The 17,773-nt window shown below is 40.1% G+C and overlaps 2 protein-coding genes across 2 annotated transcripts in view; one reads left to right on the top strand and one right to left on the bottom strand.

Annotated features, from left to right (window-relative positions):
* Positions 1 to 17,773, top strand: part of LOC137294727 (cyclic AMP-dependent transcription factor ATF-3-like) — a 270,414-nt gene that overhangs the window by 145,758 nt on the left and 106,883 nt on the right. The window lies entirely within an intron of this gene.
* LOC137294430 (probable glutamate receptor) lies at positions 749 to 13,547 on the bottom strand. Its single transcript, XM_067825440.1, has 10 exons — positions 13,392 to 13,547; positions 12,808 to 12,981; positions 12,224 to 12,286; positions 6,486 to 6,671; positions 4,649 to 4,749; positions 4,408 to 4,495; positions 3,798 to 4,116; positions 3,150 to 3,367; positions 2,389 to 2,657; positions 749 to 1,052 (listed from the first exon to the last, which is right to left on the bottom strand). Exons 1-10 carry the CDS (start codon positions 13,524 to 13,526, stop codon positions 749 to 751), a joined length of 1,857 nt encoding a protein of 618 aa, XP_067681541.1. The 5' UTR covers positions 13,527 to 13,547.

Genomic DNA, 17,773 nt, shown 5'->3' on the forward strand with positions numbered 1-17,773 from the left:
GACCAGCAAATGTACAACAAAATCCCTTTCACAAAGAACAACCATATTCCGCAGTACAACTATGGAAGAAAATTGCTTTATTGATAAATCACTTGAATGCAGAAATATGACCTGTCTAGGTTTCAAACAGTTATCCAGTACGGCAAACCCAAGGAAATAACAGGAAATGGGATATAGAGTTTACTGGGAAAATCAGTGTGTGAAGTGGACTATGGACATCAGCTGTGCTCCCAATTCTCCCGGATATGTTTTTGTAAGCACATAATTATCAACATTCTGTCCACACTGACAGAATCAAGCTGGGAAATTATTCTCTGAGTGAAGGTTTAGTGATGACATGTTATCGTTCAATAATGTTCAAATCGCCAATTCCATTCACTGAATTTTCTTCCACGAGCAAGCAGTGAGGGAGTGAGAGACATCAGTAAAAACATCCGTTTCTTAGTCAGCTATATGCGTAAAGCATCAGTGATACAGGACAATTCACATGACCTCAACTTGACAATTGTAAACTTTCTAGTCTTGTGAAACGGTGTGCTGTCAGCGACGGCCATTGCTGTTTACATTTCATGAATGACATATTGCATACTGATGACTGAACAACCAGCTGAATGATTTAGCAGCACAAATGCCACGCAACGAAAGAGTAACTTCTAACACTAGAATGTCAGTGAATTTATCATTTGTAATCAAGATAGGTTTACAGATGATATGGCTTCGTAAGGCCCCTGTCCAACACTGTCTTCGGTCAGGTGCTGGAAGGTATGTCTGGATAGGAAGGTTCCTGCGATGAAGTAACAGATCTTATGGACTCATCTTCATCAATCTTAGACTTTCTTTGCTGTGTTTCTTTACGTCGTCGTTTTTTAATCACTTCAAACACAAGGACTAAGAGTGCCATGGCCACACCCACGCCTGCACCATAGAAGGCGCTCAGCAGTGCCAAAAGATCAACCCTCTTTGCTTTTCTACTTGGAGGCTCACACTGATGTTTGGGCTTCAATCGATTCCACCACTGTTCCAGGAGGCCGCTTTCGAACACTTTCAATATTCTGTAAAGGTGATTATGAAGTATAAATGATACATTCTTACAAGAAGAAAGATTTCTAAAGAAGTAATATAATTCACTTTCGAGTCAGTATGACCAAAGGACGACATATTGTACAAGGTTGTAATGTATCTTCAGCAAAGAGTAATTCTTGTTCGATGTGACTATCGAGATCGATAGTCATGGACCTGGCGTAGATCAATGCTCAATCACTGGACTGTCTAGTTCGGACAGAATTATTTACAGATAGCTGCTTTACCGAGGGATTATTTCAGATTTAGAAGATTAAAGTAAGCCACGCTTTCTCCTAGACACCCCCAATCTGATGCTTTGGTTTGCCAAAATAATTCTGTTGTGTTCATATTGATGTATGAGGACAGGGCTGTAAATCTTTTAGCATCATACCATAATAGGTGGCTATCACTAAGACGTTATATTCCTACCCGGTTTCTAAATTTACAATGGTGAATACTTCTATGGCTATCAAGACGCCCAACTGGTAGCAACAAATACAAAGTATACTCCTCACAAAAAAATAAGCAACAGGTATTTTCAGAAATAATAGTTTCATCAATCTCGATAGCGAATTTAGCCGTCATGTTACTGAACGGTAAATATTCAAAGAATACACAACCTGTAGTGACTTTAACATTGATTTATCTGATAGCACTGATAGCATCGCCCGAACACAACCACCCTCAGAAACAACATGCAAAATGTATGGCATAAATGTTCTCAACATTTCACACAGGCAGCCTGACCGGTTCAAACCTCCCCGTACTCATTCCTCTGGTACATCAATCGGGTCCTAACTTCATTTTATGGATGATAATGCCCGCCCATGGATGATCACACACATGGACTGGCCTGCAAGGTCATCTGATCTTAATCCCATAAAACATGATTGGGACATCATTGGAAGTCGTGTCTTCATGATAACTCCAGACTCTGGATGAACTTGAGCAAACGTTACAGAAAGAATGGCAAAACGCTACACAGCAACAACTTTAAAGGCTCATTTGGTCCATGCAAGGACATGTAGAAGCTTGCATTCATGCTCATGACGGACATGCGCGTTAGTGAACACAGTTTCACTGTCCAAAACAGGCTTGAAGATTTTGCTTGATTTTCCATCAGTGCCACACATTTTGCACGATTGTACCACGGGTACATACCTTTAATGATTTGCAGGTCTATTATTTCTCAATACCATTTCATTTCATTTTGTTAATCGTGTGTACATACGTTTAACCTTCCTATTGCATCATTCCATGATTTGCAATTTCAATGAATGAAAATTTAACGAGACTAAAAATTTGCACAACACCAGTGGTGCTCACTGTTGGGAGAAGTCTTGAATATGTTCGCTGTTTTTGGGTAGACCAACTGCATATCGTGTGGGGCTGAACTTCTCGTTCAGCATCTCTAAGTTACATCGGCGTGGGTCGTCCCACATAACCAACGGTGTTTCTTCCGCGATATATACATAGTGGCTCTCTGCCGCTCGGCGCATATGTTTGTCGCCATCTTGACTCAACCAATCAGGGTTGTTTGTGGCCAGTTTCTCCGCACGTTGCCATATTCTTTGATAGACGGAGATGTTAGATTCCTGAAAACATGTTTCGTATGTATCACATATAGTGTTATATCATCAACAAACAATGTAAACATAACACAAATAGAGTTTCCCATTTATAGATAAATAACAGTTAACAATTAATAATAAAATGACATATTTCTATTAACAACCGACAGTATCGTCACCGAAGGTCTTCTTTGTCATGGTCATCATCGGCTGAAAATCAAGAACGGACAGCATAACATTATGGGTTGCCATGTCATTAAAGGTTAAAAATAGATATATTTGCTCGTCAAGCAAAAGATCCGTTTCGATCCCTGCATAGGTACGACGTGTAAAATCAGCCAACATATGACTTACATACAGTACATCCCACATTGAGGCAAACATGTCGTACAAATCATTGCCTAAAGATTTGAAACCATACCCGTATACCAGTGCATACAGCGTCTCTTCCACTAGACGAAGGTCTGTGATCTCACTCAAAATTGCGATAAACTCAATCATCTCACATATACTCACTTGAAAGAGAGTAACATGTGATGACCCTCCCACAAAACCCCACTTGTACGTGTGTTGTTGCACCATCTCGGCCATGTTGGAGAAAGGCGGTTTCTCTCGTCCGTCAGTGAGGAACGCTACCAGGTTACATCTGTAGGTGGCTGCCATTATCACAGTGAACAGCCACCAATAGCTGATCATCGTGCGTCCGGACTCTGTGTTGGGAAGGTATGCTCCTCCTGTAATACAATTATACACCGCTGTACATGTTAACAAAGATTGTAGTATCAGGAGAGCACCTGGGTCTGCTGCCTGGAAAACAGCCCTTATAACTTTCTGGGGTATGCAGAAGGATGCAGGGTTTTAGACTTCACATTCTGGGAGGGCTCCACTTCCCAATCATAGTTAGGGCTGAGCTGAAAGAGGACAAAGACTCTGATTGGGAGCCTAAACAGTATCAAGAATATCTGTAAATAGTATTTAAAAGCTAAAATGCACTGATTAACAGCTTATTCACAAATTCCCCTATTTAGAAATATTCATATGATCAATTACAACATACTGATTTATCGATGAGTGAATGTGAATGCATAATTGATGCAATGAAAGTAATTTTTATGCACCAAAACTCTAATGGTAGTTTAGAATGTCTGAAAACCGCTGATTTACCATTCGCCACAAGAGCTCCAAAATGATACCAGAGTATATTTCCATAACGACTCAGCATTTCCGTGGGCCTGCCGTCCGTCCCCGAACGAACTGGTGTCACTTCTTCTATCAGGAAGAGGAAGACAGTGGAGAAGATGAGTGAGGCGAGGATACAAACAAGAACCTCGTAACGGAACAGGTATAGAAGGGTCAACCATTTGTGTGGATCTTGTGTGCTGAGAATAAGTACTGAATTGGTGTAGAAGTATGGCACTGTGAAATCGATGACTGTGGCTCTGCTCTCTGTTATAGTCATCGGTGCCACAATCATATCAACTTCCTGAAAGTGTGGAAATAACAACCATTATACTTCGGTTAATAGGTTAATAGTAGATATGCACATCGAATGTGCCTTGCTACATGTCTGTTTAGGGCTGTTTTATGACTTGTACAGTAAATGTCATTTTATGCAAAGTTATGTTATGCACAATTATGTTTTTCCGTTAGAATAAAACAAGGACGTTGTTACCCGTAATAATTCTGCCGATCATCCACTTTCGATACTAAGAACATTCATTGCTGATCCTCCACTGTCTCTCTGGACACACCATGTGTTATGACTGTAACGTACCTCATTACTAATTAGCTTGACCAGCCCCGTCCAACTGCCATTGAGTACCCGCCCCCACTCCTTGTCTTTGGGCTCCACCAGCCTGTAACTACCAAACACAAAGTATAGTCAAAACCTTTCAATACGTTCTACTAAAACTCTGTTTGACCTTGCACAGTTACGTTATACTTCATGTATTATTAACGCGCACAAACACACGGACACACACAAGCTCACAAGTAATAACAAAAAAGACCAAAACCTGAAATCGAGTTGTTTCGCCAGTTCCTGCAACAGCTGGATACAAAGACCGTCGAACCTAACAGAACCGTTCTCCACCCTCTTGATCACAAATGGCGCCCACTGTATCAGTATGAAAATGTTGTCGTGAAACACCATTAAATTTCATGGACATTTTGACACCGATATTTAACATATATATTTCACATTCATCTCTTACATTTCTAACTTCAACAATTCAACAACATTCCTGTTACAAAAGACGATGGGGTACTTAAGTCCCTACAGTTCAAAGTCAGTTTAGTTCTACCATACTTTTAATCGCAGTATATCTGTTATTTTGGCATTGGCTTAAATTGAGCACAATCGCCAGCAGCGGAAGAGATGGTGTAAATCAAGCTAGGGTCCATGCAGGTAGCATCGACCCGAGAATGGTGATCGGTGATCAATAGCGTGTTTTTGATATTGTATTGTCCAAATAGTACAGTTAGTTTTAACGTTCCACGTTGGTTTTAATTCTAATTGTGATTGTCTGGTTGTTTTATTGTCCTTCGTCGACAGGGTACATAATATACACGTATTCCATTTTAGTGCTAAATGTTCTCGTCACGATATGGTTGAAATATTGCCAATGCCCACTCACTCACTCGCTCACTCATTCAAAACACGATGTAACATGTTTTAAATCTACTGATGGCCCATATTCATAGCTGCGATGAATATTCATAGTGTTTTGTAGCTGTGGATGTTGAATTGTGATCTTGAGATCAGCAGTGGCGGGATATGACCGAGGCACTCGTAAAATATCGTAAAATTAAAATTCTTTTCATTCTCCATTGTTTAGAGTAACCTTCATTGAGGGTCCTAGACAAGTGATACCAATAATGCTCTGTATTCATGAGCGGAGATTTTTTTACTGACTGATTGCTGTCACCTTTTTACCCAATTGTATTGATTCTGGAGATTGTACCTTTAAACCGTTTGTGGCACAGTATTATTTGTTAATAATTTATTGTTCTTGTGTTACTAGTTATTGATTTCTCATTTTTTCTGCACGAAATCGATGCCTGCGTTAAGCTATGGTTTCACGAAGTCTGACTATGTATGCAGACTTGGTCCCGTTACTATACTGAAAGAGTGCCGATACGACGTGAAACTCAACTCAACCAAACTTTTCCGTCTCAGCATTATGGTTTAGATACTGAACAAGCGAGAACGACCACAGCAAGTGTTGCTCCGAGTTTATGCAGTCGTTCTTCACACATGTTGTAAACAACTGGTACTGAGACAAAACACTACAACTTTGTAATGTCATCAACTCCAACGGAGTTTCGTTTTGTGTATTAAAACCACCCTCACATAGCGGGAATGTTGCGTTAAACAACATCCAAACCAAACTGTGTGTATCCCAAGCCTGGGATCTCGGACTTGAAAATAGCTAGAATACACTGACACCTCTGTTGCTGGGATACAGAACCCACGTACACAAACCCAGAATTTGACGTTCAGGGTCATCCCGTAAACAATGTAAAGAGGTCAGCATCTTAACACAGATGCTGTGCTATTTCGTTAATGGAAAAAAATGACAAATTCGTTGATTATCATCTATTCCTGGCCAAAGCAACACTGAAGAACGTTTACATTAACTGTGGGATCGTGATTTACGTTTCCTGAGCCATAGAGCTTAAAGCAAGCTACCCAGCTACGATAGAGTTGATATACTTAATGTTGATGGGTCAGATATCCGGTGTTGATGCACAGGGGAATGTAACAACACAATAACAAACTGCCAATAACATAAAGTAAAGTGAACAGCAAAATAATGTTTTCAGCATTATCTGCATAAGTAACTTAGATACCTCCAGCGTCCCGACAATTAACGTTCTGTTGTGAAATCCATAACTGCCTACATGGTAGAGCTGATGCCTGACCTTTACGGAGTCATCGTGCCCAATGTAACCCACGGTTTTAATCTTCGTTTCAGCATGGCTTTTGCTGATCACTTGGAGTTTAGCTTCCACGAAGGAATCTCTGGCGCTCGTCCGCTGCAAATGTATGAATATACATGTACATAACATATATAAGATATCCCATGGCCTTATGTCTCGAACACGTTTCAGCACAATTTGTGGTATATGTAAGAGACCTGATACTAATACATAAATAACATCGAGGTGAAGGTGAGAAGCAAAGTATTTGATATATTATTTCTCCTACATAACATCGTTACACTCAATAACAACAAAACACATCCATGATCAACATTGGGACATCCTGCTTAATATGCACGGCCGAGTTTATTTTCATGTCACAATCTGTTCATAATCGCACTGACAATTCTTTCACTCAAACAAGGTATTATACGTGTTAATATAACCTAACAGTCTGTTGCTGAAGCCCGACACGTAAAACCAAAGATGAACTTCCACGAAGAAAACTCTGGAACCGTGTTCCCTCAACGTATGCAACAACAACCTGTACTGGAGGGTCTACAGCAGACAATGTTCACCTGAGATAAGTGGTACTTTACATGTGTAGGAATACACCTTACCTGACAATTTCATTCTGATAATGTCGTTCAAACAGGGCAATATGCTATCATCGACAATAGTAATGAGTAAATACAGTGATTGTAATATATATTCCTCTCTGACATAGCATTATAATGACTCTTCAAGAGCCATAAAACATGTTTCAAAGTAACTGTATTATAATTGCTCTTCAGCCTCCAAGACATATGCAATCAGTGATGAATACATCTACATTCAACCAGCAACATATAGAACATAATACATGTTAATGCATGAATAGCATGACGGCTCTTAGCCTAACATATATATTGTAAGTCATTCATTTCCAAACATGATTAGAAGTATTATGACATCTCTTCACCCAAACATACATACAAATATATCGTAATTCATTTAATTCCATACGTGACTAGAAGTATTATAATGGCTCTTCAGCATACCACATATACAAATGTATTGTGCTTAATTCAATTCAATACATAAATAAAATTATTATCACGGCTCTTCAGCTCAACAGTGGTATACTTTGTACAAATTCGCTTCATTTCAATATACAAACTTGTACGTATTATCATGGCTCACCAGCCGGTATGCAGCCATAACACATGCGCATCTTACATGTATCACCCGGGTAACCAACACCTGCTACATATAAACATAGTTTCAATATGAAAAACAAACGTATTGAGGAAAAGAAAAGAAAAGAAAAATCATGTTGAAAAGAGGCCGTGATATACTTCAGCGAGAATGGCCAGTTCATATTGAGTAACCCTTATATACCCTTAACAGCGCCACCCCATTGGCAGCAAACTCTCGTTACACACCTCTAGGAAAAGACAATTTCCTACTAATTCGCCCTTCATACGTAGGAAATATATTTTCTCCAACATAACATCGATACACTCAATACCAACAAAAACACATCCATGATCAACAATGGGACGTGCTGCTTAGTATGCTCGGAGAGACAACAAGGAAAGTCAGAGACCAAGAGACAGAGACACCTTAACCCTTTTTTACAGCTTATCTTTAACATAGCCGTCCTTAGCCTTTTCACTACGCCATCGAACACGTTTGAACATACGGTCTGGTATACCGTTATTAGCTGCGACAGGTGCGCCTCCACTACGAAGACTGTGCAAACCATACCGTTTAATATCACTAACAAACGGTGTCAAAGCCTCTAAAATATATATCTCGCAACCTAGTATAAGACATGGGTTAACTTTGTTGTTTCTCCTCAACTCGTACCGTCCTGAGAACTTAGTAACATTTACAAAAATGTACACTGACTCAGGATTAATGGAAGCAGTATGTAAATACCTCTCCAAGCATTCAACCGGCCAAAGCTCAAGCTTCGTGTCTGTTCTCCCAATCACAAGCCAAGCGGTAAACATCAGTTTTTGACCTTTCAATAAACAATAACATATGGGAATTGTAAAACACTATATCAGAACGTGCTATATGTAATATATATAATACCTAGTAAGCACATTGTTAGTGTCCGTAAATTGAACAAGGTTGGATCTACAATTTTAAAATGGAATAAACTGTTTTATATTTCAACAGTTACAGGCTCTTTTCCACAGCTGACCCAGCTAGCTTCCTCCTGGCTGCCTCCAAAATATGTTTTGCAAGCACATTATCTGTTTGGACTCGCCAGCCCAATAATCGTGTGAGCATGCCTTTAGCTATAGAAAGCATTTACCACTGGTGAAATAGATTCACTTCTCTGCACAACCGACAACAGGCATATGGCACAACGCAACGGTGCAATAGGCAATACATCTGACATATTACGACTTTTCGCCAACCTTTTCCATGCATCATAATCATGACGGTACTTGCTCACAGTAGACTGAGGTCTAGACTGACACATCAGGTCCGGTAACCCAGTAGCAAGTTCAGATCTCCTCAGGCAAAGACGACAGGTCACCCTGGTAAGCATCATGAAATGCATCTGCAAACCACAATTGTACAGAATCAACGAAAATCAATTAACAATGCAATCATGTTAAAATAGAAATCCTGTTCACCAAATAATCCTAGTTTAATCATGCTGGGTACATATGATTCTTTCAACGTAGGTCGATACACATGGGACTTAACCTCAGGTATGAAGACTGCATTTGTACACAGCAAAGACCCAAAGTAAACTGATTTCTACTCTGCGGCAACTAAAGGTCCCACTGCATTACATTCCGCCATGAGCTTCAAAACTACTATCCAACTCATGGGTCTCCTTCCATTTGACTGTGAATGCATCCACAGCGGCACATCCTGGGTTACTGTAGCGGGAGTTAAACTGTTCCAGCTTACCGTTATGGTGAGATGCAAACCTATCCACCTGATGTGGACCCCATAACTTGTCAATACTCTGGAACACAACGTTTGCAATATCCCAGTCACCATAATCCACAAGTCGACAGAGGAAATATGCTTGTAAATTATCATTACGAAGAAGGCACAGAATGCTGAGATCTATGTTATGCTTATGACACACTTGAAAGAAACCAAACAGACAAGCACCAAATATACAGCCTTCAGTTCTCTCCAAGCAGAACGCTATCTCGCTTGTTCCTGGCTCCACTGCCCAAGGGAAATTACACAATCAACGTCATCACTGAATCCACCCAAACCACTGTCACTGGCGTATGAGTAAACAATCCACTTAACCAAGCTAGTTTCAATAAGAGATCTAGACACATATTTATCTGTATTGATCTGCCAAAATTCCAGTTGTGCAACACTTACAGGAGATAACAGGATCTTATTCTGTTATCCCACGACCACGTTTTGGTTACATCGATAATCAAAGCTCTAGTCATCAGCTGAGCAACTGGTCCGAGAACTGGTTTCATAGATATTACCTGGCCCACCACACTAGCAACAGATCTCACGACAACGCGTCTAGGATGCAACCTTAGAATATGCAAGATAGATAGATAGATAGAAGAAGTTAAAAAGTACTATCTTCATCTGAGGAATGCACATGGTTAGACACGTTGTACCCAATCCAAACCCTAACCATTCAATAGATTGCGATGGATGCCACAGTGACTTTTCTACGTTGGGGACAAACCCTGAAGACACGTGATCGGTTTTAATGGCTGCACCTTGTGATAAAATTAAATCTTCTGAAGCACCGGACATAATTCCATCGTCCAAAAACGTAACAATTTGGTGTCCATCAGAACGCCACTTCTTAACTAACTGACGTGTAATCTTCGTGAATACGTAAGCAGCTGAAGTCAGACCAAAAGGTAAGACAAAGAATTTGTTATAGCATATATCACCACCAGTATCACGCCATGCAAACCCAAGGTATTCAGTATGAGGGTAAAATATATCGATGCGGTGGTATGCAGAATGTATATCAAATTCGATCAAGCAGTCACCCCTGTTCACATACGGTAGGAATGTGGTCCAGTCCTCGTACTTCACACTAGACTTATGAACAAACTTGTTAGCCCGTGAAAGCTCAAGGATCAAACGTTTCTTTCCTGAAGACTGCATGGACACAGACAGTGGACTGACCATTCTACGAGCTGTGACACACTTGCTGATGAGATTTTTCTTGAGGAGCTCTTCAATAGAAACAAAAGTAGAATACGTAAGGGCTGATTTATTGTTTTCCAAAAAAAACACAAAAAAACCACGTGAGGTGGTTGTAGTACAAACTGAATTTTATGAGCATTTGATATAATATCTAGAACAAATTCAGATAAACCAATATCTTTCCAACAGTGAATGTTGATTTTGAGACGGCCCCTAACTCAGATTTCAGAAGTACCTTGCTCATATTCATAATAATTGTCAGTTAAGTTAGAATCATCAGAATGACATGAATACTTAACTGCCAACTCCTTGTCAACTGCGTTACTGGCTTTTTGTGGTTGACCTCTCAGCTCCACTTGCTGACATGGCCGCTGGCGTTGTATGCACAGTCCCTTCTGAAATGTGTAAATTCTCCACACGCAAAACATGCTCCTCTTCTCTGGCTTCTGTCACGAAAAAGATGCGCGAAGGTGGACTGGACAGGGTGCACAGAAGAAGCAGGACTAGTACTAGGAGCGAGCTGCACGTGAAGGAGAAACGTATATGATCTCCGTAAAGACCTACTGGCTGAGTAAGTAGCATGCCTAGCACGCTTTTGTCTGAATTTCTTGTCGGTTTTATTGTCTGCTCGCAGTATTCACTGCTGACGGCCTCCCACCCTTCATCAGAAGAATCTGCTATCTTAATAAGTTTATTTCTTCTCGCCAGCCTGTCGAGCTCTTCAGAAAGTAACGTCTGAGCGACGTGCAAACGCGAAAACGTCAAAGCAGAGAGAACCATATTAAGTGTTGTGATAGATTTTTCGTTGAAATTGTATTGGATGTTATTACATCCCCGGGCCCAGACGAAGTCTTTTTCAGCTTTCAACTTCTTTAAATCAAGGGTAGTCTGGACGAACTCATCTTAATGCGCCAACCTTACTGTCGATAGAGGATTGATGTTCTAAGATGGCGTCAAGTTTGGCGTTGGTGTCCATAGTAAAGTGGCCGTGATACACTTCAGCGAGAATGGCCAGTTCATACTGAGTAAGCCTTATATACCCTTAACAGTGCCACCCCATTTTCAGCTTACTCTCGATACACACCATTAAGAGAAAATAATTTCCTACTAATTCATCCTTCAAACATAGGAGATATATCAAATTAGCACATTACGAATTCCCATTCTACGTGGTTTAGCTATGCAATAGTTTTTGACATGACAGTATCTCAGCTGTTGCCTGATAGATTAAGCCTGAGTCGAACTATGTCGACAGACAGGGATATTACAAGTGAAAAGGTAAATGACGCCATAGTGTCGACACCCCAACCATTTGAGTCACTCACACCGGGCGCGTAGGCAACTGGTTGAAGCGTTTGCTCGTCACATGGGTACACATGTGTACAGTGTGTGAAACTCGCTCCTGGTGTCTCCCTCCCTCCCTCTCTCTCTCTCTCTCTCTCTCTCTCTCTCTCTCTCTCTCTCACACACACACACACACTACAGCATCAGATGTTGTAAACATATACCTTCGGTATCTGTTCAGCTTTCTGCTCTGTCACAATACTCGTTTGATGAGCGATAGTGCCGCCCTGTAACAAATTCCGCGATATGGTGTCATATACCTTGTAAAGGGTGCTCACTGGGATGAAGTTACACTGATGTAGATGCTAATTGCTCAGTATAAGTTCAGAATGTGAGCTCCTGTCCTTGGGAGATGCTAAGGAAGGTACACACTGTAATGATGTAGCGTGACATCAAGCATTTTCTTATTGTTCCGGAAATCACTTACAACAGTAACAATGCATTATTTCTTCTTGCATGTTCCTTTTTCAGCTGTTTATCACCTCACTCAGACATAATCCAACTAAAAGATGCCAGTGAGTACCAGCCAACCCACAGATAGATAATCCAGAACTTCAAAGCTTAGATACGATAATGAGGATTAATCAAATCAGCGTCACCGACCATCTGTAGCAACAGGCATATGTTCGTCACCTCTAACGACAAGCATGGGTTACTAAACGGCAATTCTCACACTATCTTCTGACTGTAGAAGGGCCCACCCCAATGGTTGCTGAACAGGACAAACCTACATCAAACAGATGCTTACCAGTGGAGAATAATACAACGAGCAGGGCATGAACTCCAGAAACACAACACCATCAGTTTTGAATGATTCACGACTGCAAGCAATATCCATGACACCCCCAGTTGAAGGAATCACCAGCCATTTCGAGCCCCCAGCTGCTTCCGTCATTGTCATGTTTGATTCCACCCAGCGAGCCTGACGAGAAACACGCATGCACTTCACTCACCCCACGCTTTGATATGCCTTTCTTACAAATGTCTTCTTGTCATGCAGACTTGCATTAAGCACATGATGTTTTTTTATGCAGGCACCTGGGGCCTTATGTCTTATACATATTTCTTATAAAGTTTCTTCTAAATGACACAGTGAAAGAGCAGTTTACTTGGCCTTCTTATTGTTTCCTGATAGATTGCATATACAACACATTGTAATGCTTTGAGACGGGAAACCCTAGAACCTGACGTAGACGTTAATCTCTGCTTCTGGAATTGTCATAAATTCTATTAAGTGATGAAGAAAATTGAAAACAATTGAAAACAAATCAAAGTAAGGTTGAATGCAATAAAAGCTGAACTGGGAACATACTGGAAGTTTACAGACAATACCTGATTGAGGATTTTCTGTATACAGTCGGATGGACACACCAGAAGAAGGTTGAGTTCCTCCTCTGGAAGCAGCTCGTAGATACTGGCGAGGTCAATACTTTCAAGTGGATTGTTGGGGTCATCTATCATATACATCAGTAATTTGATCGAATCCAGTCTACCTCCAGATAGCGCAGTCAAAACTGGAAAGTAATTCATGGTATTTTACTAATGTTCCGGTGGAATATTCTCTTATAACATTGATGGTCTTTGGTCGAAACAGATATGAAAATAAATCTGATCAGAATAATAAAAATGTACGTAATGTCATTTAGTGAGCATTTTACTGGTTTACCTTCAGGATGCTCACGGGACATGAGAAAATAGATGTCTTCTCCTGTTATATGAACAATATAATTTGTATCCTCATGTATATTACATTCGTCATTAGCTCTTATTGTGAGCAGTTGCACAGTATGTCTGTAACTGGTTGATGTGCGTCCAAGAAATCGGATTTTCACAAATTGTTGCTTTCAGATTTTTATCATCACTTTATTGACCTCATCAAAGGTGTAGGTAATAGTTCTCTTGCCCACCTTGATAAGATGAAGTGATAACAACGAGCGTCCTCCACTTCACATGGTTGAGTATTGACCTGATGCCTCGCATGACATTTTCCATGGAATCGTGTCTGAAGACGGCATCAAAGTTGGCTTGCTTTGTGTGTGTGACGTTTAACACTGATTGGACATATATTGTGTGGCTGGATAGGAACGTCGTGCAGACCATGGAGCAAAGGCTGAGAGGGGTGTCATTCCTGTTAGTGGAGGGACTGAAGTGAGTGAGCGATGCGAGGACCATTATATCCCCATCCACTGATCTCACTGTAACAAATCATAGTGTTGCTATAATACTGCCAGTAGGAGTAATGTACTACAGGTATTTCATTTATAACAACAAAACAGAAAAAAAACATTTACGTTTTACCTAAATCCTGTATATATGCCTGAATCCATATTTGGAGCAGTTAGTCATTTCTGCATTGAAATACATGAAATATATAGATGGAAATATGTATTTATTACCAGTATATCATGTTAATTTAATAATCCCTCATTACTACTCCAAGGAATGTATATTGACCAAATAACATTTGTTTCTCTGACATTTTGCCTTCCACCCAAAAGCAAACCAGAAAGAGGCAACAAAGGAACGAACTCCTTTACTATACCATAAACATGTGTGTATGAGTGACATGTACACACAAGTGCAAGTCAGTTCTACCACTAAAAACACACGCGTGAAATACAAATTATGTAATCTACGGGAAGACGACAATAACATTCTGGAGCAGTAAGCATTCATTCCATGGCAGTGAATAAGTTTAGATCTTATGTCACATCGGCAATATTTCAGCCATATCGTGACAACAAAAAAGTTATAATTTTATAGTTACAAAGGTAAATTATTAAAAGAAACCGTCCGTGAGGACAGTAAAACAACTAGTTTATGGCAAATTCAATTTAAAACCAGTAATTATCCCGTAACAGATTAATTATAAATGACAATAGAATATAAAGCAGGCTATTTATTGTCAGCAACTGAAGTTATATCACCATGATGCATTGCCGTCACACTTAGCATGAACCCTGAACTATTTATCCAGTGTGATAGAAAAATCAATACAGTCAAGCAGAACATGGTTGAATTCCAGAGTGCCTATAAAAAAGCTTTTGACAAATTTCGCAATTAAAAATGTAAACTAAATAAGAACAAATTCTAAAATGTCTTTTTGAATCCCAATGAAGTGAGGCATAGGCAGTTGTTTGGAAAGCATCAGTCAGGAAAGCCCCATTGTAACCTGTTCAAAGTAGCATAATCAGAGTAAAACCACTGGGACCTCCGCTTTCACGATCTCACTGGCAGCGTTGTGGTTGGTTGAATAAAACACCACTCTGGCATGACTTGTAACGTGATCTCCCCACTTTCTGTTGTGTAACCGTAGGGAAGACAAAGACAGTTTTAACGAAATAGTTGAAAATGAAAACACATCATCAACAGATTTAAGGAAAACATGATAAGAAATTAAGAAAACTAATCATACATTTTATGGAGATTCGAAATGAGTGAAAAACATTACCTGCTTTCAACGCATCAAATTGCTCCCCTGCTGAGATCAGCCAATTTGTCACATTTAGCCGATTCCTGACCGAGTCATTTCTATGGCACACAACAGGATTCGGGCATTTCTCATACCCCTCAATGGTCAGCAAAATATCTGGTTTGGAATCATGAGAATAGAAAAACGAACTGGTTACACGATTCAAACCAGGATTATCGGACGTTTAACTAGCCGATAATACGGGATTAAACACAGTTAGATAGTCAGCCTGTAAACAGCTTATTTGCCAAAACTCAAGAAATCACTCTTGAGAATAATTTTGTGCAACGTCCTAATGGCGTTATGAAAAAAGTCTCTCTCTCTCTCACTCTCTGTATATATATGACCCACGAAGGTCCGGGGTAGAATTAAGCCTTCAGCAGCCCATGCTTGCCATAAAAAGGCGACTATGCTTGTCGTAAGAGGAGCCTAGCTGGATCGGGTGGTCAGACTCGCTGACTAGGTTGACACATGTCATCGGTTCCCAATTGCGCAGATCGATGCTCCTGCTGTTGATCACTGGATTGTCTGGTCCAGACTCGATCATTTACAGACCGCCGCCATATACCTGGAATATTGCTGAGTGCTGCGTAAAACTAAACTTGCCCACTCTCTCTGTATATATTATACTTATATGTAAGTTAACTCACCCAGTGATAGAGTCCATACATATGAATATGTGGACGTCAGTAAGATGATTATGCGCATGGTACAAATTACTGTCCTGAAGCCCTGAAAATGACCGTAGTATGTGATAGAGTGATCTGACATCCTCATTGCATAGTGGCGCATGTCATTATCAAGGTCAAAAACTCACAAAACAGTCGATTAAAGACGCACACAATAACACATCTGGCTTCATATACAGAACACACCGCTGAAATTTGATTCTGTTCTTTTAAAGTAAAAAAGACATACACCTACTTTACACTTTCATGTTGGTATCCGTCAGCGTGTGCAGCCTCCATTAGTGTACTGCATCACTTCTTAGCGCCCATTGCGCCACTTCTAAAACATTAATGATCACGTTTGTTGGCGTTAACACTTTGGTGTTGTCAGGCGTGTACTCGTGGATTTGTCTGTATGCAAAGAAGTGATAATTGCTTGGGTTCAGCGTGAACACTCAGATATCAACCCAAGAGGGCAGATTACACAGCGGTATTGCTATGTAAGGACTGCCATGTATAAATGTTTAAGACGCAAATGTGTGTAACTGGGCTCAGTAAAATCGGGACATCGATGTCGTTCAAACCCATATGTAAAGTATGAATCATTTGTGCTTTGGTTTGTCGAAAATAATTAAATTTTTATTGTGTTCATTATAATTCTGGCAATCTGATTGGTTAACTGGGAACATTTCTTTTGACTTCATTTCCCAATGAATCTAAAAAAATAAGTCACGCCCTCCGAACCAGACTACTTTCGGCCTGAGGAATGTCGGCGAAGGAATTCCCTTGGACTCAGGTAGCTTCATGAACTTTGGATAAACATTGAAGTGATACATTGTGGTTAACATAAACAAACAACTCAAAATTATGCGTGAACGTTAATAACGTTGTAACGCCTCGACAAGAGCATGCGCACGTTGGAACATCAGTTCATGGCATCGCAATCTCAGTCACATCACAATCTCTTTCCACTTGCGCAAATACTGCTGCCACTAACAACCTCAGTTCTACTAACTTCATGTCATCAGGGTTAATTTCCAATTCTCACTTTTCAAACTGTGTCTTTCAAATGTTTGAACTTGAAACTTTGCCGTTACAGGAACGCGTCACGTTGTGTTGTTCCGCTCTGATTAGCCACCCGATGTTAGCTTGGTTGATTGACAGCTGTTTGATGGTGCTGTATGCTGATTGGCTAATGGTTTTGTAGGCATGTCATTTTATGTGAATGAGTCACCTGAGTCATGTCACGTCATTACCGAATTCTTACACCGAAAATGTTAATCGGTGGCAACAAAGATATGTTTCGATGAATTTGATTATGTTTAAATTAAGTATTGTTGGAAGCCTATAGTATTTGTTGTTGAATTTAATTATAAGGATTCACTGTGTATTGCTTTCGTTGCATTGAGGTATGAAACTAAAAATCAATGCGCAAACCTTTGAGAGAATCCGCATTGAGGTATGAAACTAAAAATCAATCAACGAAAGCAGTGCACAGTCAATCCTTAAGTAGATATTTATTCCATTGGCATGCATTCTTACGAATCGATTTCTAAGGTGTTTTATCCGGCTCA

This window comes from Haliotis asinina, chromosome 8 (genome assembly GCF_037392515.1).
Source record: "Haliotis asinina isolate JCU_RB_2024 chromosome 8, JCU_Hal_asi_v2, whole genome shotgun sequence".
NCBI lineage: Eukaryota > Metazoa > Mollusca > Gastropoda > Lepetellida > Haliotidae > Haliotis > Haliotis asinina.